This window comes from Trachurus japonicus, chromosome 2, assembly GCF_045865225.1.
Source record: "Trachurus japonicus isolate A0001 chromosome 2, Traja_1.0".
In the NCBI taxonomy this organism is placed as follows: Eukaryota; Metazoa; Chordata; class Actinopteri; order Carangiformes; family Carangidae; genus Trachurus; species Trachurus japonicus.
This window is the reverse complement of record NC_140908.1, coordinates 13,369,260-13,394,165: the sequence shown is the minus strand read 5'-3', so window position 1 is coordinate 13,394,165 and position 24,906 is coordinate 13,369,260. Positions and strand designations below refer to the sequence as shown.

At 40.5% G+C, this 24,906-nt stretch overlaps 2 protein-coding genes across 3 annotated transcripts in view; one reads left to right on the top strand and one right to left on the bottom strand.

Annotated features, from left to right (window-relative positions):
* The first annotated feature begins 106 nt into the window (after window positions 1-106).
* On the top strand, window positions 107-9,151 carry LOC146990958 (tubulin alpha-1C chain-like). The gene is made up of 4 exons (XM_085801972.1): window positions 107-205; window positions 5,577-5,799; window positions 6,810-6,958; window positions 7,900-9,151. Exons 1-4 carry the CDS (start codon window positions 203-205, stop codon window positions 8,872-8,874), a joined length of 1,350 nt encoding a protein of 449 aa, XP_085658098.1. The 5' UTR covers window positions 107-202; the 3' UTR covers window positions 8,875-9,151.
* A 607-nt stretch (window positions 9,152-9,758) lies between these two features.
* The window catches only part of LOC146990957 (uncharacterized), a 49,502-nt gene continuing 34,354 nt past the window's right edge, over window positions 9,759-24,906 (bottom strand). The window contains exons 23-41 of one of the 2 annotated variants that reach the window (XM_085801950.1): window positions 24,828-24,863; window positions 24,682-24,741; window positions 23,806-23,883; window positions 23,629-23,664; window positions 23,488-23,541; window positions 23,320-23,394; window positions 22,127-22,189; window positions 22,008-22,038; window positions 20,496-20,552; window positions 20,378-20,406; window positions 20,161-20,262; window positions 19,240-19,387; window positions 18,383-18,447; window positions 17,507-17,635; window positions 17,133-17,165; window positions 15,890-16,411; window positions 14,171-14,368; window positions 13,257-13,363; window positions 9,759-11,770 (exon numbers count right to left, since the gene is read on the bottom strand). In XM_085801950.1, coding sequence (XP_085658076.1) covers window positions 11,560-11,770; window positions 13,257-13,363; window positions 14,171-14,368; window positions 15,890-16,411; window positions 17,133-17,165; window positions 17,507-17,635; window positions 18,383-18,447; window positions 19,240-19,387; window positions 20,161-20,262; window positions 20,378-20,406; window positions 20,496-20,552; window positions 22,008-22,038; window positions 22,127-22,189; window positions 23,320-23,394; window positions 23,488-23,541; window positions 23,629-23,664; window positions 23,806-23,883; window positions 24,682-24,741; window positions 24,828-24,863 — 2,034 coding nt within the window. In that variant the 3' untranslated portion in view covers window positions 9,759-11,559. The remainder of the gene's footprint in view (window positions 11,771-13,256; window positions 13,364-14,170; window positions 14,369-15,889; window positions 16,412-17,132; window positions 17,166-17,506; window positions 17,636-18,382; window positions 18,448-19,239; window positions 19,388-20,160; window positions 20,263-20,377; window positions 20,407-20,495; window positions 20,553-22,007; window positions 22,039-22,126; window positions 22,190-23,319; window positions 23,395-23,487; window positions 23,542-23,628; window positions 23,665-23,805; window positions 23,884-24,681; window positions 24,742-24,827; window positions 24,864-24,906) is intronic. The other variant, XM_085801958.1, reaches the window with a different exon arrangement.

The window sequence follows — 24,906 nt, the reverse complement described above, 5'->3', positions numbered from 1 at the left end:
AAGGTGGGGGGTAGTAAAAAAGAAGTTGCAGCTGTTAATGGCTCCTCCTCTTCCCCTCCACCCCCCTGTAGTATCTATAAAAGTGTGTGTGTCTCACGCTGATGACACTTTATTCACAGGGCTCTCATTATAGGTGCACTGTGAAAACCAACCAGCTTAAACTTTCTCTTCCTCTTCCAAAAAGGACAATCAAAACAGCAGAATGGTGAGTGTGGACTCAGAATTACTATTATTCATAAGTAATACTGCTATTATCCCTTTGTTAAAACTTTCAAAAATGGCACAGATTTTCTTTGGGTAGGCCTGTACTGCTGAGAACTGCAAGTCATATGTGACACAGGAAGCAGCTTTAAACTCTTATAATAAGCTGATTTTGTATAGATTTTTCACAAACTGTGTGTGCTCTTGTGTAATGCTTCTACTTTAAAGGCCCCCAGGCTGCTTATGAAATACATTTTTGGCATGGAGCGAGGCCATGGAAAGGCTTTATGTGTTTAGAACGAGGGGGAACATGAAGGCAGACGGTGGAAATATGCTACCAGCCATGTGGCTCTGCTCTGGCTCTGCAGTAAAGGTTAACTGCTTCCATATGGGGACTGGGAGAGGACTGTCTGTCTGTCTGTCTGTCAGGAGGGGTGTGCTGTGCTTGTTTGCCCGCCCGGGCTGGTTGGGAATGCTGATGTGGCTTCCAGCAGCAGCAGACGCTTGTGTGTTTTACATTTCTATTTCTGCCGCTCACCAACCTCGCTGATAAGCTGCTGCATTCCTGCAGACCTGAGGCTCTTCTGAACACACCAACTTCACAGAAACAGGCTTCCCACTTGAAACAAATAAAGAAAAAAAATAGAAGAGAAGAGAGAATATACAAGAAGCGCACTGTTTCTGTTGTCAAACATGAGGTGAGGCACATGACGTTAAATCCTCGAGGTCTTGGATCAACATTTTTACAAGCTCATAAGATCTCAAGAGTCTTAAGTCCATTCCAGGACGCGGACTTTTCTCTTTTGACTTGGCTGCAAACAGCACAGTGTGTCGTAATGTTTGCAGATCGTTTGGAAAGCAAAGAGAAAAAAAAAAACCAGAAGTGAGTGAAAGCGGTTAACTGAACTGAAAGGCCATTTCCCAACCGGTTGTAATTCTTGCGAGTCTTCCTGCATGCAGGGCCGTTTGCAACATGAAAGCAAAGGAAGTTGCCAGTTTGGAGTCCATAAACCACCTTTTTAAAGCGCTGTCACTGTCACTGTGGGTTTTAGCTGGAGATAATCAGCATCTAGGATTCTCAGTTTGTTTTATTCACATTACAATTTGGTTTTTATGGTTTTGGCGGGAGCTCCCCCTGTGGCACCTCCATCGGCTTGGAAAAACAAAACATTCCTGGGTTTGATTCCAAATTCTCAAATACTTTAAAATTATTTCCCCGACCCCCCCTCAACCCCTTCGCGGTACAATGCTCCTCTTATGTTTGCTCTCACATGGCGGGGTCTGGACGTCAAACGTGACGTGATCATGGTTAGGACAAGATACAGGAAGCAGATAATTACCCCCCAGTGTGGACACAAACTTCCTCGTCCTCCTTCTCTGGCCTGGAAGTGTAAATTTCACAGGCTTGTTTGTCCTGTAAACATGATGAGGCCGTGTGGTGTGGTGTGGTGTGTCGCAACATTCACGGAGAAAAACAGGCCAGCACCACCACCACTCCCGCTTCTCTCACATCCTGTCGAGCAAATGTCAAAACCGTATGACTCACACAACCGGAAAAAGGAACAGCTTTTGTGATACTGCGTCACAGTGTTCTGCAAGCTGCATGTTGCATTTTGCACAACACTGCAAAAACTCAACACTTATTTCTTGTCAAAATGTCTCATTTAAAGTGAAAACTATTCTCTTTCCACTTAAAATAAGACTCATCACCTAAAAATTAACTTGTTTTTAGATAATTTTCATTTGTTTCAAACAAATTTTCACTTGAAATAAGAACAATCTGCCATGTTTTTTGTGCTTGTAATAAGGACAGGGCCGTTGTATAGGGGAGAAAGGTGGTGATAACTCTAGGGGCCCAGCGCCCAGTGGGGCCCATAAAAAACCCCAGTAGTCTAATCTTTGTATGACTGAATTATTCTACATAAGACCCTGACTAATACTCATAGTACACTGTAAAAACTCAACATCTTTCCAAGAATATTTGTCTTATTTCTTGTCCAAATGTCTCATTTCTAGTAAAAACTAATCTCTTTCCACTTAAAATAAGACTCATCACCTAAAAATTAACTTGTTTTTAGATCATTTTCACTTCTTTCAAACAAATTTCACAAAAATCTGCCAGTAAAAGCATGTTTTTGTGCTTGTAATAAGGAAGAAAAACTTGTTCCATTATCAGATTTAAGATAAGATACTTGAGTTTTTGCAGTGTAATGCTGCATTAGCATCAAAACAAAGTAGGCTAAATAATAAATGATAATACATACGTAGTCTAAGAAAAAAAAACTGGAAAAGTTAGGGGGAGGGGCCCACTTTAGTATTCTTTAAGGGGGCCCAGAATTCCTAGCAACGGCCCTGGATAAGGAAGAAAAACTTGCTCCACTATCAGATTTTTCTACTTATTTCAAGCGAAAATATACTTGAAAGAAGTAAAAAGTGTCTAAAAACAAGCTACTTTTTAATGTGATGAGTCTTATTTTAAGTAGAATGAGACTTGTTTTGACTAGAAATGACATTTTTGACATAGAAATAAGACAAATATTATTGGTAAGATACAGTATTTGAGTTTTTGCAGTGAAGAAAGTGCTGGCAATATTGTGTCCATGATATAAGCTGCAGAGTTTAAAACAGGTTAGTGGGTTAGGTTAGAGCTATGTGTGTGTGTGATTGATGCCTCACTCAAAATAGCAGTCTGCTGAGCTGGCTGCCATCGCCATACTTGGCAACTCAGTGTGACACGACACCCCTCCCCCCGTCCCCCCCCGTCCCCCCCCGTCCCCGTCCCTGTCCTCTGTCCTGAGCACAAGGTTTCTCAAGGGAGGTCAATGGTCAAAACAACCCCCCTCAAAAACAACCGTAACGAGCATCTTGAAATAAAACAGGTCTCTCAGCTGTATCAACAAGTTCCTCGCAGCCCCCCCTGGAAAAAAAAAACACACACACTAAAAATCTTGGGTTATCTCTGTAACCCAATTTCTGGGTTATTGGTTTTGGGTTAAATTTTTGGGTTATTTTTCCAGAGTATAACACATTTTCAGGGTTATAGGCTATGAATTTAACCCAATTCCTGGGTTGTTCAAGTAATTGGGTTATTTTTCAGTGAGTAACCCATTCATTGGGTTAAGGGTGTAAAAATAACTCAATGTTGACAACATTGAGTTATTTTTACACCCTTAATCCAATGCTTATGCTAACTACAACATTATGAATATTCAATAAATAACCCAAAAAAGGGGTTTGTCCTTATTTGAACCAGCAGTTGGGTTGTAATTGGGTTATTTTTTAACCCAACTGTTTTTAGTGTGCACACACAAAAAAAAAGGTCTGTGCAGTGATGCCTGTTAACGTGTTGTCAGAGGACTTGTTCTGCTGCCGTGCGTTGGTGGAATCTGGCTGTTTGTGTTGTGCCAGCGCTTTAGTTTGGACGTCACACTGGAAAAACACAACCGAGCCGCCGCCACGGCAAGATGTTTCTAGGCCCCCACCACCGGCTTATCGCGGGGGGGGGCTTTCCATCGCACAAATTCCACAACCAAAAATAAGGCGGTGCCGGTTCCCCTTTAAGTTTGCTAATAGGGAATTATCTCCAAAACGTGGTAAAGGGGGGGTGGGGGGGGTGAATGATGGTATTTTATGAGGCAATACCTGACGTGTTTGTGTTCTCGTGTTTCTAGTGACAGCTGGGCCTTTTGTTGACAGACTCACTGCAGCAGCCTTTAAAGGGATAGTTCACCCAAAGTTGAAATTTCACTCATTATCTAGTACTCACCCTCATGTATTGTCGACTATAAGGGCTGGGAGAAGTTTCAGAGTCCTCCGTGGCTTCTCTGAGTTACAGGGGGTCTCGGCGTAGCAGTGCATGTCCATATAACGGTTGCAAATGGATACCAACTGTCTTTGTAACAAAAAGACACACCAAAAAACATCCAGATACCTCCATGCTGCTCGTATGTAATGTCCGCCCTGAAATGTGAAATTGCCCCGGAAAAAATTAAATAAGTCTATATTTCAAGCTTGTTTGTAGCAGAAGCTTCTCGAAGCTCCTCTTCCTGGTTCGTCAAATTTGGACAAACTGGGAAGAGGACGGACCGTGGTTCTTCCAAATTTGACGAACCGGGAAGAGGAGCTTCCGCTACAAACAAGCTTGAAAAACAGACTTGTTTAATTTTTTTCGGGACAATTTTGCATTTCGGGGCTTCAGTACAAGACGGACATTACATACGAGCAGCATGGAGGTTATTTGGAGGTTTTTTGGTGTGTCTTTTTGTTACAAAGACAGTTGGTATCCATTTGCAACCGTTTATATGGACGTGCACTGCTACGTCGAGACCCCCTGTAACTCAGAGAAGCCACGAATAACTCTGAAACTTCTCCCAGCCCTTAGTCCACATGAGGGTGAGATAATGAGTGCAATTTGAATTTTGGGTGAACTGTCCCTTTAACTTTGCCCTTTTTTTTTTTACAATCAGAACAGACACGTTGCATCCACCTAAGGCACATAGTTCCGAGTCTAAAGTAATGAGACCAAACCGGGTGCACTCCTTCACCCTCCACCACCACCCACATCATTTACCACTGACCTAGAAATACTTGAGCAGGGCGTGGGAGCACTTTGGCCCCTCGCAGATGCAGCAGTGACAAGACCGTGCTAATGACCAACTGCTGTGCTGGGTTATTTAGATCGGCTGATTTGAATTGTGTCACATCCCTTAAAAGGGGCATTACGACATACTGTAGCCTATCACAGTTTTGCGTGGAAACCTGCAGAGAAAAGAAGCTGTCATGCAAAACATGTCGACTCCACCCTGTTCTAACTGTCATGTTCAGCACGTCACGACATGTTGAGAAAGCAGATGTGCTGTCATTATAAGACCTAAATGGTTTGACCTGATTGTGGTTCATGCAGTGACTGGAAATGGGAATAATCATCAGGTTTACACTGCAAAAACTCAAAATCTTACCAAGAATATTTGTCTCATTTCTAATCAAAACAATCTCATTCTACTTAAAATAAGACTCATCACATTATAAAAAGCAGCTTGTTTTTAGACACTTTTTACTTCTTTCAAGCAGATTTTCACTCAAAATAATAATAATAATCTGATAGTGGAGCAAGTTTTTCTTTCTTATTACAAGCACAAAAAAAACTTGCTTTCACTGGCAGATTTTTCTACTTATTTCAAGTGAAAATTTGTTTGAAACAAGTTAAAATGATCTAAAAACAAGTTAATTTTTAGGTGGTGAGTCGTAATCTAAGTGTAAAGAGATTAGTTTTGACTAGAAATGAGACATTTTGACAAGAAAAAAGACAAATATTCTGTTTTTGCAGTGTATGAATAAGCATCTGAAATCTAAAACGTTTTTTTCTCCCTCCGCAGCGTGAGTGTATCTCCATACATGTCGGCCAGGCCGGCGTCCAGATGGGCAACACCTGCTGGGAGCTGTACTGCCTGGAACACGGCATCCAGCCCGACGGCTGCATGCCCAGCGACAAGCCCACCGGAGGCTACGACGACTCCTTCACCACCTTCTTCAGCGAGACCGGCACGGGGAAGTACGTCCCCAGGGCCATCTTTGTTGACCTGGAGCCCACAGTTATTGGTGAGGAGTAAATAAATACATTTTAATAACTGTAGGCTATGTTTCTTTCTGATATGAAATATGTCTTGAGTGTTTGTGATGTGTGAGAGGGCGTATTATGCACATGTGTATGGATGTTTAGAACGCACTGCAAAAACTCAAAATCTTTCCAAGAATATTTGTCTCATTTCTAGTCAAAGCTAATCTCTTTCCACTTAAAATAAGACTGATCACCTAAAAATTACCTTGTTTCTAGATCATTTTCACTTGTTTCAAACTAATTTTCACTTGAAATAAGTAGAAAAATCTGCCAGTAAAAGGAAGTTTTTTGTGCTCGTAATAAGGAAGAAAAACTTGCTCCACTATCAGATTTTTCTTCTTATTTCAAGTGAAAATTTGTTTGAAACAAGTGAAAATGATCTAAAAACAAGTTAACTTTTAGGTGATGAGTCTTACTTTAAGTATAATGAGATTTGTTTTGACTAGAAATAACATTTTCACTAGAAATAAGACAAATATTCTTGGTAAGATATTTGAGTTTTTGCAGTGCGCTATGTAAATTGATAATTCTTACTTTTCTATTGTTCTTATTCACCTGCCCAGGGACTACGGATGGAAAGTAGCTAGTAAGCTAAATCCGGTACAAAGCATCTCTTCTCATTTCGAGACTAATGTTATTTTGTACATTGTCCCTGATACAAATAAACTTATTAAACTAAACTAAACTAAGAAGCAGGAGAGTTCAGTTGACTTGATTTAATCACCTGACCTGGACAAATGAGAATTTATAGACATAGCCTATAAAACTATAAAGTTTCATCTGTCTGATCATTACCTGGATGAACCAAGACAGTGGAGAACTTTGTAACCTAAGTTACTTATTTTATTTCATATGACCTACTTATAGTTTTTTTTCCTCTCCTGGACTTTGCACTGTTATTTGACTCAAAAACAAACTGTCCAATAAAAGTCTCCAGAGTATTTCATCTGGTTCCTCTCACAATATCTAAACATCTCCTCTGTCTTTTCAGATGAGGTTCGCACAGGAACATACCGACAGCTCTTCCACCCCGAGCAGCTGATCTCAGGGAAGGAGGACGCCGCCAACAACTACGCCCGCGGTCACTACACCGTTGGAAAAGAGCACATCGACTCAGTTCTGGACAGAATCCGCAAATTGGTAAGAAGACAAACTAGGCTAAAGTTTTTAAAGGGATACGCCATCTCTTTTTTTTCCGGGTCTTGCCTCACTCCCGAGTCCATGACCAGCAGAAAGACACCATCCTTTCGACTATGCGTGCAGTAACAAGGGAGAGAACTGGTGCACCGCTAATAAGCTTAGCTCAAATGCTGGAAGTGTATGGGTAGTGTTAGCCTGCCTCCTACCCGAGCCGAAACCAACAGTCAGAAGCTGATTTCATTTTAGCTCTAAACTCTGTAAATATATCACTTTATCGACATTTCAAACATGTTTAGGTGAGAAAGTAGCCGTTTAGATCAGCAGTGTGTCGTTAATTTGTCTAAATACCAGCTGTTTACAATTTTGTTCGTACAAATTCGGCGCTACTCAAGCTAGCCGTTGTGACCAACGCACTTCCGGTTACTTTCACAAAATAAAACACCCGTTGCCCTTTACATACAGAAAACCATGACGATAGAATTTGTGCTTTTACTTTGAAATAGGAAGCTAACCTACCCTCGATGTAGCTAGCTTGAACCAAAATAAAGCGTCTTTGCTTGAACCCTCCGTTTTGACCGATCTCGTCCCGTTAGCGGCATTTGACCGCTCAAGATGCCTTACCGGAGAGTTTTGTCAGCTCTGAGATGAAGATCGGTCCGTTTAGAGTTGCTGAAGAGTTTCTCTGATGACTTTAGGTAGAGGCAGGCTAACACTACCCATACACTTCCAGTGTTTGAGCTAAGCTAATTAGCCGTGCACCAGCTCTGACTGTATCTCCCTTGTTACTGCACGCACAGTCGAAAGGATGGTGTCTATCTGCTTGTCATGGACTCAGGAGTGAGTCAAGACACAAAAAATTTTTTTTTGGCATATCCCTTTAAAACAACCAGTTATTGATTAGTTCAGTGTTATTAAATCTCTAAATTCTTCTCATCTCGCAGTCGGACCAGTGCACAGGCCTCCAAGGCTTCCTGGTCTTCCACTCCTTTGGCGGAGGAACCGGCTCAGGCTTCACCTCCCTGCTGATGGAGCGCCTCTCGGTCGACTTTGGGAAGAAGTCCAAGCTGGAGTTTGCCATCTACCCCGCCCCCCAGGTGTCCACGGCCGTGGTGGAGCCCTACAACTCCATCCTGACCACCCACACCACCCTGGAGCACTCGGACTGCGCCTTCATGGTGGACAACGAGGCCATCTACGACATCTGCCGCAGGAATCTGGACATCGAGCGCCCGTCTTACACCAACTTGAACCGCCTCATCAGCCAGATCGTGTCCTCCATCACCGCCTCGCTGCGCTTCGACGGCGCCCTCAACGTGGACCTGACGGAGTTCCAGACCAACCTGGTGCCCTACCCCCGCATCCACTTCCCCCTGGCCACCTACGCCCCCGTCATCTCGGCGGAGAAGGCGTACCACGAGCAGCTCACCGTGGCCGAGATCACCAACTCCTGCTTCGAGCCGGCCAACCAGATGGTGAAGTGCGACCCCCGTCACGGTAAATACATGGCGTGCTGCCTGCTGTACCGCGGAGACGTGGTGCCCAAGGACGTCAACGTGGCCATCGGCAACATCAAGACCAAGCGCAGCATCCAGTTCGTGGACTGGTGCCCCACCGGCTTCAAGGTGGGCATCAACTACCAGCCCCCCACCGTGGTTCCCGGCGGCGACCTGGCCAAGGTGCAGAGGGCCGTGTGCATGCTCAGCAACACCACCGCCATCGCCGAGGCCTGGGCGCGCCTCGACCACAAGTTCGACCTGATGTACGCCAAGAGGGCCTTCGTCCACTGGTACGTCGGAGAGGGCATGGAGGAGGGGGAGTTCTCCGAGGCCAGAGAGGACATGGCCGCCCTGGAGAAGGACTACGAAGAGGTCGGCATTGATTCGTTCGAGGAAGACGAGGAGGGCGAGGAGTATTAGAGCCAATAAGAGTCGGATTGGATTGGAGGAAGGGTAAAGCTCTCTAGGCTCGACAAAGGTTTTATCTCGTCAAGAAATGGGTTTCATGTCCGACTGTCAGAGGTGTTAATGTGCAGTTTAACAACTGGTTTGTAGACCACTAATAAACACTAATGTCACTGCCAAGCAGCAGTTTGTCCAAGCTCAATCCCATGGTGTTTGGTTTTATTGAAAATCACTCTCCTGTGAGAGAGAATGTACCTTTACCTTCTTTTCTAAATAAAGCTGTTTACACCTACCTCTGCTTTCTTGTTCGGTACCTTTTCCTCAAGATTACTTGCACACTAAAAACAGTTGGGTTAAAAAATAACCCAATTATAACCCAACTGCTGGTTCAAATAAGGACAAACCCCTTTTTTGGGTTATTTTACCCCAACAGGTTGGGTTATTCTTTTTGACCCAACTTTTGGGTTGAATATTCAACCCAAGAGTTGGGTTATGCTAACTACAACATTGAGTTATTTTTACACCCTTAACCCAAATGAATGGGTTACTCACTGAAAAATAACCCAATTACTTGAACAACCCAAGAATTGGGTTAAATTCATAGCCTATAACCCTGAAAATGTGTTACACTCTGGAAAAATAACCCAAAATTTTAACCCAACACCAATAACTCAGAAATTGGGTTACAGAGATAACCCAACATTTTTTAGTGTGTGACTAAGGCTATTTAGGAAATAGTTAAAGTGCAAAAGTGGCGTCCAAAACCCTTTGATATTTAATTAACAGTGATGTAAACTGAATAGAAAAGCAGAAAATCTTCACAGTGCAGCAGCTTTTCAACCATCAGCTCAAATCCGACACCGGTGTGTTTCTCTATAAACATCAGCTGAGAACATAACTCACATTTTCCACACAGATTTATTCAATGAGGTGCGGCATTTCAGAAATGTTGCTCACATAACAAAAAGGAGACAGATTACAATCTGCAGGGGTTAATACACATCAGTTATGGCTCTGTTAGTACATGAAATAACCTTTCCGGCCTCCAGAAACTGAAATGCCAGTAAGCTATAGCTGCAGTGCATCTACTGCACTGCTTTCAATTGAAAACAAGCTACAGTGCATAAACATTTATGGCTGAATCCTTTCCAGATATATGTACATTAATTCATTTATTTGCTTATTATGTGCATAAACTGGTCCCTGTTTTTTTTGTGTTTTTTTTTTCAGGATCACAACATCATGTATTCGACATCTTTGTGTTTGTTTTGCACATTTTCTGGACCCATTTGGAAATGTAATAATCGTCCGCGAGAGCATTCACATCACATGCTGTAGTTGAACTAGAAAAAACAGTTTATAAAAAATAAATATCCCTTTGTTATTGCTTAAAATACGATCTGAAAATATCTTCCCATGTAAGTCAAATGAGAAGGTAATGACTCAAGTGCTGCGGGTTACAGAGAGAAGTTAAAAACGACTACGTACATTTCCTACACAATGTTTCTTTTACTGTTGGACGCTGAAAAGTGTCGATGACTGCACCGTTGGAAGAGATTAACAGATTTACAGTCATCTGAGTTTCAATCAGTCCATTTTCCGCGGCAGCAAATACTGTATATGAAAGCAAATGTCATATTTAAGGCAGAGTTAATGTTGTTAAAATGATTTTTTAACACTGATTAAGCTGAATTTGGCTTTTTTTATATTCTAATGATGCAGTTATTGCTTAAACGCAGGCAAGAAACATGAAAAGTCAGTATGTTCTTGCTCCACATGGCAGTTATGACCCCTCTCTCAGATATTACCATTATTTTTTACTCATACATTCTTTAAAAAAAACACCTTGCAACCTTTAAAACACCAAGAAGACTCTTCCGCTTCTCGTATCATCAAATGTAGAAGTGTAGAAACCAGCTGAGAGAAATGGAAATGATAATAAAACACTGACGGCCCTGGGAGCTGAACGCACTGCAACGCTAGAAAACAGATGTAAACAGACAAATCTACACTGCATATACTCACAACATAACAAAAGCGTTTCCAGGGGGACACTATAAAGTGATGAACCCGGCTGTCAAAATGACCAATATGTGTGTTTTCTTAAGCTGCAGCGTATGGATCACTCAGGGCCACTGTGAATAAGTCGTGTTAGGCCTTTTTAAAAAGGTTTGCAGTGTTTAATTATTAGATAAACTGATTTGATTGTAATGATGATACTTAACCATCTGTAAAACTACTTCCTCCTAAACAAATAGTCCCTCTAAACTCCAGATTGATCAGGACACTGTCGACTCACCTCCTCCTCTCCTCTGGGGTCAAAGCAGGAAAAAAAACATGGCTTTTCTAGCACCGAGCTAATTTCAATATTCATATCAACAGAATATCTGACACGTCACAAACAAAAGCTGCACCTTTGGAAACACAGTCAGCTGTCGAGGCTGCCAGAGTGTGTGTTACTGTAGGTCACCTGAGCTCAACTTAGGTTCAACATGTGGGATAATCCTCTATAGCACCATATAAGAGGGGCTAACCAACATAAACTAATTATTAATTAGAGAAAAAACTTATTTACAAGGCACCAGGTACAGTGCAAAGACAGATAAGAGCGTGTGTGGACACTTCTGGATTTCCCCTTGTCCAGTGTTGTGTGTTTATATGTGTAAATGTGTGTAAATGTGTGTGTATGTGTGTGTGTGTCTATCTCTTAGAGTGGCCGATGCTGTTCTCTATGCACAGCACCACGTAGGCGCTGGAGCAGCTGCTGGACGTCTGCTGGAGCAGGCTGCCGCTCTGCAGCGCCGACGCCATGCCGCTCAGCGCCTGGTCGCCCACGCGCCACGTCTCGCAGAAGCCGTCCACCTGCTGGTGACCCGTGCTGGTCGACCCGTGCCACATCGTCTTCTCCGGCCTGGGACGACAGAAAAACAATCACACCGTGTCCTGGTTTATTTTTATAATGTAGGGCACTCATAGAAATACTAGGGAATTCAAAATTTCAACCCTAGAGTGTTATAGGAGGATACTGGAAAACTTTTTTTCTTCTAAGTCAGAAAAAAATAACCCCGAAAAACAGAAAATACAGTAAGTAGTCAGAAAAACAGAAAAAATTATTCAAAAAAACAAACCAAAAAATAAATTACTCAGAAAAACAGGATTTTTTAAAATTATTAGTCAAGTGAATGCAATACGCTTCCGTAGGTTACAACCCATGTGATTCGGCAAAATAGCCTTCCTCAGTGGTTTTTCATTTTTATATTGCAAACCAAGGCCAATAAAGTTAGCACATACAGTAGCAGTGGTTCCCAACCTTTATTGGCTTGTGACCCCATTTTGACATCACAAATTTCTGGCGACCCCGCATCACGTGATCGTGGCCGTTAATCAAGATGCGCCACCTCAGATATTTTTATATGCTGCATTTTATTTGACCTCGATTTACATTCGAGAAAGTTAAAAGTATAGAATGCAGCTGTTTAAGATTGTATGTGGTGTTTTTAATCATAATATTTTTATATTTTTGTCAGTATTTTTTATTTTTTTCTATCAACTACTAGATATTTCAGGGGACCCCACGTGGGGTCCCGACCCCAAGGTTGAAAAACACTGCCATATAGGGTTCCTCGCCAGTCTAGGATAAATCATTTTCAGTATTTTTACATAAATGTTCATTCACAGTTTTTTTTTTCTTTTACTGTATTGTCATTTACAGTAGTTTTAGAGTATTTTCATTTACAGTAACTTCACAGTCTTCCTATTTACAATTGAATAGGGTGAACTGCAGACTAGTGGAGTCCAAAGCAAATTTACCTACAGGGACAATAAAGTTTATGAAATTTTTATTATTATTTTTTTTTTTGCAGTATTACCAAATTGTCATTTAATGTATTTTAATTTCAGTATTTTTACTGTATTCATTTACAATATAAGGACTGGTTTTCAATTACAGTATTACTGTGTTTTTGCTATATTTTTATTTGCAGTATTAGTACTGTTGTTCAAAGTATTGCAGTATAAGTGTTTTTTTCACTTAGTTTAGCTTCATTTACACTTCACTGTAAATGGGTTTACAGTACAGAATAATTACATATGACCAAATATTTTCCCACAATCCTTTGATATTTCCAGTTATATACTGTAGTATACAAGTTTTCCAGTATATTGCTGCACATATAACAGTAAAATACTGTTATATTACAAATCAGTTACAGTTAACCAGGTGCTATGATGTGATTATCTGTGATGTAGCCTGATCTTTGATGATTGGCTCAGAAACATTTGTGTTCTCATGGGCCGTGGCTATTTTGGATGTCTGCTAAAATTACCAAATATGTTTTTTGTTTTTTTTCACCCAATAAAGGGTTTTTTTTGCTGGTGTGTCGGGTGTTTGCACTCACCATGTGCTGTCAGTGAGGACGTTCTTGCCATCGAAGGAGTAGATCGGCACATCCTTCATTCTGCCGTCGGTGAAGATGGCGTCCCAGCTGTCGAACAGGACCTCATCCTGAGAGAGACGGGACAACACAAGCAGCTTAGAACATCTGTTATAATATATAATATATATATATATCTCTGGAAAAAATAAAGAGACCACTCCAAAATGTTCTTAATAAATCAACTTCTACATGTATGACAGCCATCGATTCCAGTGTCTATTGAACTCCAACACAAGCACCTCACTCTACTTAGCTGATCACCTGAACCAAATCATATTTAATGAGGAAGAAAGATTATAAATAAATAAATAAAAAAAACACTGCTGCGATTAAAAATAGGGATTATTCCACCAATTTTCATTTCTAAACTCTTCCTAAGTTTAAAAAGTAGTGTTGTGTTGTTTTAAAATGAATATGAACTTGTTTTCTTCGCATTATACAAGGTCTGAAAACACCAGAATTTTTTGGTTATTTTGACCTGTCGCCATTTTCTGCAAATAAATAAATGCTCTAAATGACAATATTTTTATTTCCAATTTGTCAGTAGGTTATAGAATGAAACAAAAGTTTTCATTTTACTCAAACACATACCTAAGAATGGTAAAACCAGAGGAACTGATCATTTTGAAGTGGTCTCTTATTTTTTTCAAGAGCTATATACTATATATATACAGTACATATACATACACACACAAAACAGTATATAAACAAAACTATGCTGACTGTTGATTGGCTACTAAGACCACTTGTAAAATGAATTGTCCTACTGGGTGTTAAAATACTGATGTAAAAGTGGATGTGAGGAAACTGAAATAAAGAACATCTGGAGACAAACAGCTGTGTAATTCATTTCCGATCTCGTGTCTTCTCGTCACCTTCAGGTTGACGATGGGCAGGCGGTCCCGGTCGCTCCTGCGGACGATGCTGTGCAGGTCCTGCAGCCGGGCCGACAGGAAGGCCCGGAAGGTCCCCTTCATCCCGATGGCCTGAGCCTGGGTGAAGCACAGGAAGTCGGCGCCGCGGATTCCCCTCATGGACCCGGTCTGAGGCGAGTTCAGGGCGATCAGGTGGAGCTGAGGAAACACCCACACTCTGTATCAATACACATCTGTGATCAAACCAAGTACAGCTTAATTTGGATGTATAAATTAGACCGAATCTCCTTGTTGTTTACATTCTACTTCCGGGTAGAAAACCAGCACGTAGCTAATTTGAATGAGATCAATAGTAACGGACGAGAGTTTAGCTATATTACTAGGCTATATCATATTTTTCACGCCCTATCACCGTTTAGACCAGGGGTGTCAAACTCATTTTAGTTCAGGGGCCACATAGCTACAGCGCAATTTGATTTCAAGTGGGCCGGACCAGCATAATCTATAAATAAAAAGAACTTTGAATTTTTCCCTTTGTTTTACTACCTTTTACAAAACATATTATGAACAACCTAAAATTTCTTGCTAAAAAAATATGTGAAATATCAACAAAAGTAGCCTATACCTCTTCTGTCTTCTATGTAATTTTTACACTTGGCAAATTCATCCTGAGGGCCGGATTGGACCCTCTGCCGGGCCGGTTTTGGCCCGTGGGCCGCACATTTAGACAAATTGTGAAATGATTGAAGAAACATTACTATTTCTGTGTGTGTGTGTTTTGTGTTGCTATGTGTTGTATTTATTCAGTTTTGGGGGAATCACAGTGTCTAGAAAGCATCATGGCTGCAGCTGACAGGGACAGCTAACGGTAGCTAAGCTAACGGTAGCTAAGCTAACAGCAGGACGTCAGCTGTTAAAACCCTCCCGTTGTGGGACACGACATGAAACTACTCCAGTTAGCTCAGTCATGTTGGAACTCAGATATCCGCTGGAGAAAATATTTTTTCATGGAGCGTTTATTGATTCACTGAGTTATTAAAGTTAAACAGGTAGCTAACCGTTAGCCCGGCTAATCTATGATAACCATGACTAATTACAAAAATGTGCACACAGAAATAGTAATGTTTGTCCAATCATTGGTTTTATAGACTTTACAAACATCAGATTAGTCTAAACGGTGATATAGTAACATGAAAAATTAGATATATATAGCGAAACTCTGATCTGTCACTATTGTTCGAATGCTGGTTTTCTACCAGGAAGTAGTTGTAAACAACAAGGAGATTCGTCCTACACTGCAAAAACTCAAAATCTTTCCAAGTATATTTGTCTTATTTCTTGTCAAAATGTCTAATTTAGTCAAAACTCATCTCTTTTCACTTAAACTAAGACTCACCACCTAAAGATTAACTTGTTTTGAGATAATTTTCACTTGAAATAAGTAGAAAAATCTGCCAGTGAAAGCAAGTTTTTTGTGCTTGTAATAAGAAAGAAAAACTTGCTCCACTATCAGATTTTTCTACTTATTTCAAGTGAAAATCTGCTTGAAAGAAGTAAAAAGTGTCTAAAAACAAGCTACTTTTTATGTGATGAGTCTTATTTTAAGTGGAATGAGATTTGTTTTGACTAGAAATGACATTTTTGACTTGAAATGAGACAAATATTCTTGGTAAGATTTTGAGTTTTTGCAGTGTATGGACTGGACTCGTAGTCTCGTACCCCTGGACCTGACGTGTGGTGGTGGACCGGGGTCTCGGGTAAGGAAGGAGGCGGTCTTCGCTGAGGGGTGACCGGGTAGCGGTTGTCCGGGTGCGGCGGACGCTCCTGAGTGTGGACAGAATACCTCCCGTCCGGCAGGTACTGGCGATGTTTGTAACTCGGGAACCTCGGATCGGTGGGCGACGGGTACCGCGGGTCCGGCTGGTATCTCGGATCGGGGTGCGTTGGGTATCTTGGGTCTGGGTGCGTTGGGTATCTCGGGTCTGGGTGCGTTGGGTATCTCGGGTCTGGATGTGCTGGGTTTCTGGGGTCTGGATGTGCTGGGTTTCTGGGGTCCGGGTGTGTTGGCTGTCTAGGATCGGGGTGGGGCAGGTGCTGGGGGTCTTCGTGGTGATGCCTGTCTGGCTGTGCCTGAGTGACCGGTGCCACTGGAGATTCAGGGTGGTGCGGTTGGTGGTGGTGGTGGTGGTCTGGATTCAAGGGGACGACCGGTGGCGGCTCCACGGCTGCAACCTCGTTACCCTGGAGATAACAGGCATGGTATGCATTAAAGGGATAGTAGCATTTTTTTTAAAAGTGGGGTTGTATGATCTCCAAATAGCCCCTAAGTACTTAAATTGCAGTAGAAGACTCTCTGCACTCCTCCCGTTAGCAACGCCAGCCCATAATAGCCCTGCCCAGAGATTTACAACATACAGTGTTGTGAACAGACCCAAAGAAACGGCCTATTTTCGCGGCCTAAAAGAGGTTTTACCTGAAAAAAAAATACACAGTTCCATTGTTCACTATAATATAATTTTTTCCAGCCCTTCAAAGTGCAGGAAAAACACAGTTTTTATTTGGACCTAACCAACTGCTGATCGGCGGGTGCTAACCCTGGGCGGAGGGATACGTGAGTTGGTTAGGTCCAAATAAAAACTGCATTTTTCCTGCACTTTGAAGAAATTATGTTATAGCGAACAATGGAACTGTGTATTTTTTTCAGGGAAAACCTCTTTTAGGCCGTGAAAATAGGCCGTTTCTTTGGGTCCATTCACAACACTGTATGTTGTAAATCTCTGGGCAGGGCTATTATGGGCTGGCGTTGCTAACGGGAGGAGTGCAGAGAGTCTTCTACTGCAATTAAAGTACTTAGGGTCTATTTGTAGATCATACAACCCCACTTTAAAAAAATGATACTATCCCTTTAAACAAGAATAGGTAACGGAGATGTGCGGAAGATAAAAGACCACATTTTACTTACATCGTGAGCGGGCAGAGGAATGTAGCCTCCCAGCTGAAAGATAAAAAAGAAGCTGCGTTATTCCACAAAGAAAACCAAACTATTAAAGTATTTCTGCATCATTCAGGTTGAATCCATTCAATCCAGTTTTATTTGGTGGACCCACAGTGTGGACCCAAGTGCTGCACAGAATAGACATCAGAAATTAAAGACATAACAGCTCACATAAGGCATAAAATTACATATTAAATATGAATAAAATAAATTAAAGACATATAACATGGGTAAAAATAATAGCTGTACACTAAAATAAGATAAAATTAGATAAAATCAAATAAAATCAAACAAAGTCAACGTCTTACTAGAGGTTAAAGGCCTATAGATACAGTATTCACCTGGACCTGCCGAAGTCCATCTCGGACCCTTAAGTAGAGATCGGTCTGGTCTAAGATGTAGACCAGAGAGCCCTCGGGCTGTCTCCTGGCTGTGGCTGTCAAGGTGTCATAAGACCTCAGCACAGTCACCTGCAAACACACACACACACACACACACATACTGATCAGGAGTTTGATTTTACTGGTAATGGTGCAATTTGTTTTTTTTTTAATGCGTTCAGTGTCTGTAAACAGATGCAGCGTCCTGCTGGAGGGGGATAAACACTCATCTGGCAACCCAGTTTACATATAATTTTAAAAGAAGAGTTCAACATTTTTGGCAAATTCTCCCATTGCCATAATCTCTATAGTCATAGCAGTAGGTTCATTACCTTTCATCACCGGTGCATGTTGTTTTGAGATCAGCGGGGCAGAGACGTGAGCTGCTCAGTGAACACAATGGAGGTGAATGGTACAGTTTCGAAAGCAAAAAGCAAGTAGTTCCAAGTATTTGCTTCATGTGTCATAATGTTACATAATTATACATGATTATTTCATAGTGTGGTGAATGTGCAGGTCACAACTTGTCCACCTGAGCGTTTTGGAGTTGTTGGATTGTGTATTTGATGAGTTTGATGAGGGACAGGGGACCTGTACCATTCACCTCCATTGTGTTCACTGAGCAGCTCACGTCTCTGCCCCACTGATCTCAAAACAACGAAACAAACTATGACTATAGGGATTATGGCAATAGGCGCATTTGCCAAAATGTTGAACTATCCCTTTAAGCCTTGAACCATACTGTAACTGCATCTGATGATCATCGTTTTCTATCAAAAAGCCTTTTCCTTTGCTTCATTCTTCACAGAAACAGAATGACCGTGTCAGTCCTCTCACCCCAGAGGAGGATCCAGGGTGTCCCGGTGCTCCAGGTGGTCCCGGTGGGCCCGGGATGCTGATAGCTGTCATTTAAAGACACAGTCACGTGAGACTTGGTAAAAGCAAAGCATGTCCTAGATCATAAATCACTCTATATTCTGTACAATTCACGGATTATTCCTTATTTAGAGTAGGCTACTGTACAGAGACATGGGGAAACACATACAAAACTGCACTTCAGACACTTTTCATACTGCAAAAAAGAGCAATGAGAATTATTCACAGGGTTGATTATGGGGCACACACCAATGACTTATTTTGGAAATCTAAAACTCTAAAATTGTTTGATTTGGTGGAGCATAAAACAGCCTAAGTATTATATATAAAGCAAGAAACTATCTGCTACCAAGAAATATTCAGAGAATGTTTCATGAAAGAGAGCAAGGTTATGATTTAAGAGAGCAATCAAATCTAAAGGTTGGAAGAGCTCGCACAACAAAGAAAAGTTTCTGTTTCACCATTTGTGGAGTAAAACTGTGGAATAATATGAGTACTGAAATCAAAAACATTTAGAGTGTAATCATGTTTAAAAAGAGACATAAAGAAATGATTCTCCAGAGGTACATGGAATAATTCACACAAGGTGTTTGCTTACTTACTATTTGGATTAAAATGTGTAATGTGTAAAATGTTTAATTAGAACATATAGTTAAAATGATCGGGGTAGGATTAGATAAGTTTATACTTCTTCCTACTCCTTTTCGCTCATGTAAACTGCGTTGCTAAGAGATGTTACTTTTTTTTGCTGTTCACTTATTTCCTTAGTATATTATTATTTTATCTTACTCTTTTATCTTAATCTTATTTTAACTTACTCTGTGTGCCTCGGTGCGTTCCAGTTTCGGTGTGTCCTGGAGCTCCAGGTGGCCCCGGGGGTCCGGGCGGCCCATCATAGCCTCTACCTGGTGGACCCGGTGGGCCGTGAGGTCCCGGTGGACCCACGATGGAGTCACCTGGAGGACCCTAAGAGTCAGAAGACAGAAAGGTTCATAGTTTAAAGGGATAGTATCATTTTTTTAAAGTGGGGTTGTATGATCTACAAATAGCCCCTAAGTACTTTAATTGCAGTAAAAGACTCTCTGCACTCCTCCCGTTAGCAACGCCAGCCCATAATAGCCCTGCCCAGAGATTTACAACATACAGTGTTGTGAACAGACCCAAAGAAACGGGCTATTTTCACGGCCTAAAAGAGGTTTTACCTGAAAAAAAAATACACAGTTCCATTGTTTACTATATATAATTTTATATAATTTTATAATATAATATAATATAATTTTTTCCAGCCCTTCAAAGTGCAGGAAAAACACAGTTTTTATTTGGACCTAACCAACTGCTGATCGGCGGGCGCTAACCCTGGGCGGAGGGATACGTGAGTTGGTTAGGTCCAAATAAAAACTGTGTTTTTCCTGCACTTTGAAGGGCTGGAAAAAATTATATTATAGCGAACAATGGAACTGTGTATTTTTTTTTCAGGTAAAACCTCTTTTAGGCCACGAAAATAGGCCATTTCTTTGGGTCCATTCACAACAATGTATGTTGTAAATCTCTGGGCAGGGCTATTATGGGCTGGCGTTGCTAACGGGAGGAGTGCAGAGAGTCTGCTACTGCAATTAAAGTACTTAGGGGCTATTTATAGATCATACAACCCCACTTTTAAAAAAATGCTACTATCCCTTTAAGTCAATCGATCGTTATAAAGTCAGATGGGGGAAACGAATCCGTGTTTCTGATCTCACCGGAGGTCCAGGAACTCCATGACTCCCTCCGTAGCGCGGGTCGTAGTATCCTCCAGATTCTCCTTTCTCTCCTTTCACGCCAGGACTTCCTTTCAACTCATTCTGGACACAAACAAAAACAAAAACAAAAACATCAATCTTCCCACTGCCAATAGTTGAACAATAAACGTCCGTCTAACCAATCAGGACAGTGTGGGCGGTGTAAAGATGACGTCACCTGTAAACGGTAATAGTCGATCTCAGGACCTGGGGGAGAGACAAAAGGTTTTTAAAAGTTGTCTGATGATTTAAATGTGAAGCTTTTTTCTGCAGGTACGTGCAGGTGTGAGCGTTACCTGGAGGCCCTTGAGGTCCTGGTAGACCCTGCTCTCCTCTATCTCCTTTCTCTCCTCCTACAAACAAAAGATAACAGCAGCAAAGGATGAAACAGCAATTTTACTTTTGCAAATGTACAGTATGCACTTGCTTTCTAGAGAATGAGTTTGACACCACTCTCACAATCCAGCAGCTGGTTATCTTCACTTTTTTTTTTTATTGATTTAGATTTTTTGGTTTGTTTGTTTTGTTTGTATTTTGTGTTTTTGTTTCTTTGTTTGTCTTTGTTTTCTTTCTTTCTTTCTTTCTTCTTTTTTGTTTAACCCATATAAACCCATGGGTTTATATATATATATATATAAACCCATGGGTTTATATATATATATATATATGGGTTAAACTTTTGTTTAACCCATAACAAACCCTTTTTTGTTTAACCCATATATACTGTATATAACAAAAAACAAAAAAGAAGAAAGAAAGAAAGAAAGAAAGAAAGAAAGAAAGAAAGAAAGAAAGAAAGAAAGAAAGAAAGAAACTGCATGAGTCACCCCAACATACTATTTATTATATTTTTTTATACTTTTATATTTAAATGTGTGTGTCTCATATTTTTTTATATTGTGTGTATTTATTTTATCCTATTTAAACAGCACAGTGAATGGGAAAAATACAGTTTCAATCGCTATATATTAGTGGTGGGAGAAAAAATCGATTCACATAAATATTGCGATATCTTTTTTGACGATTTTTAAATCGATTTTTTTTTTTCAAAAATCAATTTATTTTTATTTATTTATTTATTTATTTTTAAATGTTTAAATATTGTGCAATGTGAGAGAGCGTACCACTGTGAGTGTGCTGTTGGGGTGGGGGGTGGTGCCCATTTTCCTTTTCCTTTTTTTCTCTTTTTTTTCTATTTTTTTCTATTTTTTACTTTTTTATAATTTTTATGCACATTTGTTTTGGTTTTTCTTGCACCTTATTGAAGTGCAAGGTTACACTATCACTATTATTTTTTTGATTTAGTTGTTACAGTCAATTTTTGTACTGTCTCTATTGTCATTAATGAGTCATGTTTCTTGGTTGTAACTTGTATTCTTGTTAAATAAACATTTGATCACAAAAAAAAAATATTGTGCAATGTGCATTTGTTCGCCTTTTTTACATACAGAGAGTACAGGTTTTGAAAAGGGTTTAAGTTCACTTTATAATGGAGTATGTTAATTTATAGGCTCCTACAGTATTTGTGTGCAGATAAATGTTAAAAATGCTAAAGACTAAAAATCGAGAGAATCGGCAATATCATAGAATCGCAATTTAAATCGAATCGCCATCCAAAAAAATCATAGAAGAATCGAATCGGGAGAAAAGCATATCGTCCCAGCAACTTTATTTGTCAATGCAATATACATGATTTACATGCATTGACAAATAAAGTTGACTTTGATTTTGACTTTGATCAGACCTTGTTAGTTTAATCCAAATAAAAAAGTGATAGTGATATCAGACAAGTGGTTTAATGATCTCACCTGGGAAATATCTGCTGGAATCCTGGTATCCCTGAAAAGAAAACACACACACACACATCCGTAAGTAAATATCTGCAACTCCTGCTTGGCCACGGTAAAGACTTCACATGTCCACTCACCCGTCCGTCGACGGAAACGGGATGTCCGGGAGGTCCTGGTGGGCCTGGTGGACCTGGAGGACCCTGGGAGGCAACACAGAGAGATCGCTATGACTAAAGACGACACAGACTGACTGAATAGAGACTTTAACACGTTATTTAAAAATGGAAAAATGACCACAAATTCGAGAATATGTGGAGAAAGGGAAGCGAATCATACACACATTTTCTGGGGATGTCAGAAACTTAGCCCATTTTGGGAAAACGTACACGATATACTGTAATTAAGAACATCCTGGGTTATGAAATACCTAAAGAATGTGGTGTTACGGTATGTACCTTGGGAACTTGAATCAATATGTCCTGGTCAAAGACAGATATTTAATAAAAAAAAAAAAATATTACTGCACTGCAAAAACTCAAACTCTTACCAAGAATATTTGTCTTATTTTTAGTCAAAACAATCTCATTCTACTTAAAATAAGACTCATCACATAAAAAGTAGCTTATTTTTAGACACTTTTTACTTTCAAGCAGATTTTCGCTTGAAATAAGTAGAAAAATCTGATAGTGGAGCAAGTTTTTCTTTCTTATTACAAGCACAAAAAACCTGCTTTCATTGGCAGATTTTTCTACTTATTTCAAGTGAAAATTAGTTTGAAACAAGTGGAAATTATCTAAAAACAAGTTAATTTTTAGGTGATGAGTCCTATTTTAAGTGGAAAGAGATTAGTTTTGACTAGAAATGAGACATTCTGACAAGAAATAAGACAAATATTCTTGGAAAGATTTTGAGTTTTTGCAGTGTAGAATGTGGTGTTACCGTATGTACCTTGGGAACTTGAATCAATATGTCCTGGTCAAAGACAGATATTTAATAAAAAATATTACTGGTCACATGTAAAAAAAAAAAAAAAACAATAACAAGAAGATGGTATAAGGCCGAGCCACCAGCTGTGAATGAATGGCTAGAAATCAGTAGAGAAGTCCAAAACATGGAGAGAATGACATATAGACTTAGAATGAAGGAAAATGTCTTTATGACTACTGTAAATGGGAGAAGTGGACCTGATGGGACACAGTTGGGAATACCTGAAATCTGTCTTATTCATATATTTTTTTGTTTACATGTGGAGATGAAAAATTGCAATAAAAATTTAAGTTAAAAAAAAGAAAAAAAAATGGAAAAATGAGCCATAATCTGCAAAACTCACAGGGTATCCATATCCTCCTGATCCACCGCCTGAATCCCCTTTCTCTCCTTTGCCGCCGTTTAACCCCGGTCGACCCTGCAGCAAAACACACCCACATACAACCACATTTGAATCATTGAAGGTCAAATATCGATGAGTTTAGGTTTGGAGATGATAAGATGTACACACCGGTCGCCCTGGAAACCCGAAGTCTCCCTTTGGACCTGGAGGACCATATTGACCCTGGAGGGGAAAAAAAAAACACATATTTATGATTGATGAAGTGATGATGTGAGAATGAGGTTGTGTGATAAAAGTTATTTTACATACTGGAGGTCCTTCAGGGCCGGGGGGTCCCATGTCACCCTGGAAACAGACACAAACTGTCAACACTGACATTTAAAGCCTCAACACTTCTGAATAATAATTACAAGACGTGAAACTAATTATACCAGTTTAGTTTAGTTTAGTTTTATAATTTAAGGTTTGATGCGGAAAGGTTTTTACCGGCTGCCCTGCCAGGCCGCCCAGATACATGGGTCTCCCATCAGGTCCCATGATGACGCCCGGCTCTCCTTTCTGCCCCTGAATAAAAACCACATTTGAAAACAAGTGTTAAAGGGATAGTTAAACATTTTGCCAAATTGGCCCATTGTCATAATCCCTATAGTCATAGCAGTAGGTTTGTTACCTTTAATTGTCGGTGCAAGCTGTTTTGAGAACGGCAGAGCAGAGTTGCGAGCGAACTTATGGGATTTTTTGGTTTCCCCTCATCAAACTCATCAAATACACAATCCAACAACTCCACAACGCTCTGGTGGACAAGTTGTGAGCTGCACATTCACCACGCGATGAGATAATAACAGAACGTTACCAGACAGAGTTGTTTTAGAGGGAAATTCGTGCAAAACTGCCATTTTCGGCAAGCAGTCTCTGTATTTCCCTCTAAAACAACTCTGTCTGGTAACGTTGTGTTATTATCTCATAGCGTGGTGAATGTGCAGGTCACAACTTGTCCATGAGAGCGTTTTGGAGTCGTTGGATTGTGAATTTGATGAGTTTGATGAGGGAAACCAATTAGCCTCCTTAGCGTACAGTAGCTCTGAGCAGCTCGTGGCTCTGCTCCGCCGTTCTAAAAACAGCTTGCACCAACAATTAAAGGTAACAAACATACTCCTAAAACTATAGGGGTTATGGCAATGGGCCAATTTGCCAAAATGTTGAACTATCCCTTTAACAATCAACCTTGGAAAATGGCAGATAACTCAAAACCCTTTGAAACTTTTAGATTAAGATGTGTCTTTGCAGCGTTAATTTACAAAAATATGACTTACTGATTGCATGAAATAAAAAATGACTGGGCTAAAAGGTGGATTATCCTACTTTAGGTGCATATCCTGGGGGACCAGCCTCTCCTTTGTCTCCTTTTGCTCCAGAGGGTCCCTGGATTTAATCAAATCATAAAAAAAGGGTTTGAATTTTTGTGCATTAACTTGATTTTTCTGCGTGATATCGGCTTAGATACGTACCGGGAATCCTGCCCGACCTGGAACTCCAGGTCCTCCCTGAAATAACGAGGAATTAAATGAAGATAAAATGTTTTTTTTT

What these genes read in the sequence shown, in the direction of transcription:
- LOC146990958 (XM_085801972.1), top strand. An exon ending in CCTGGAGCCCACAGTTATTG is followed by an intron (nt 5,800 to 6,809) that starts GTGAGGAGTAAA and finishes CTGTCTTTTCAG; the next exon opens with ATGAGGTTCGCACAGGAACA. An exon ending in TGGACAGAATCCGCAAATTG is followed by an intron (nt 6,959 to 7,899) that starts GTAAGAAGACAA and finishes CTCATCTCGCAG; the next exon opens with TCGGACCAGTGCACAGGCCT.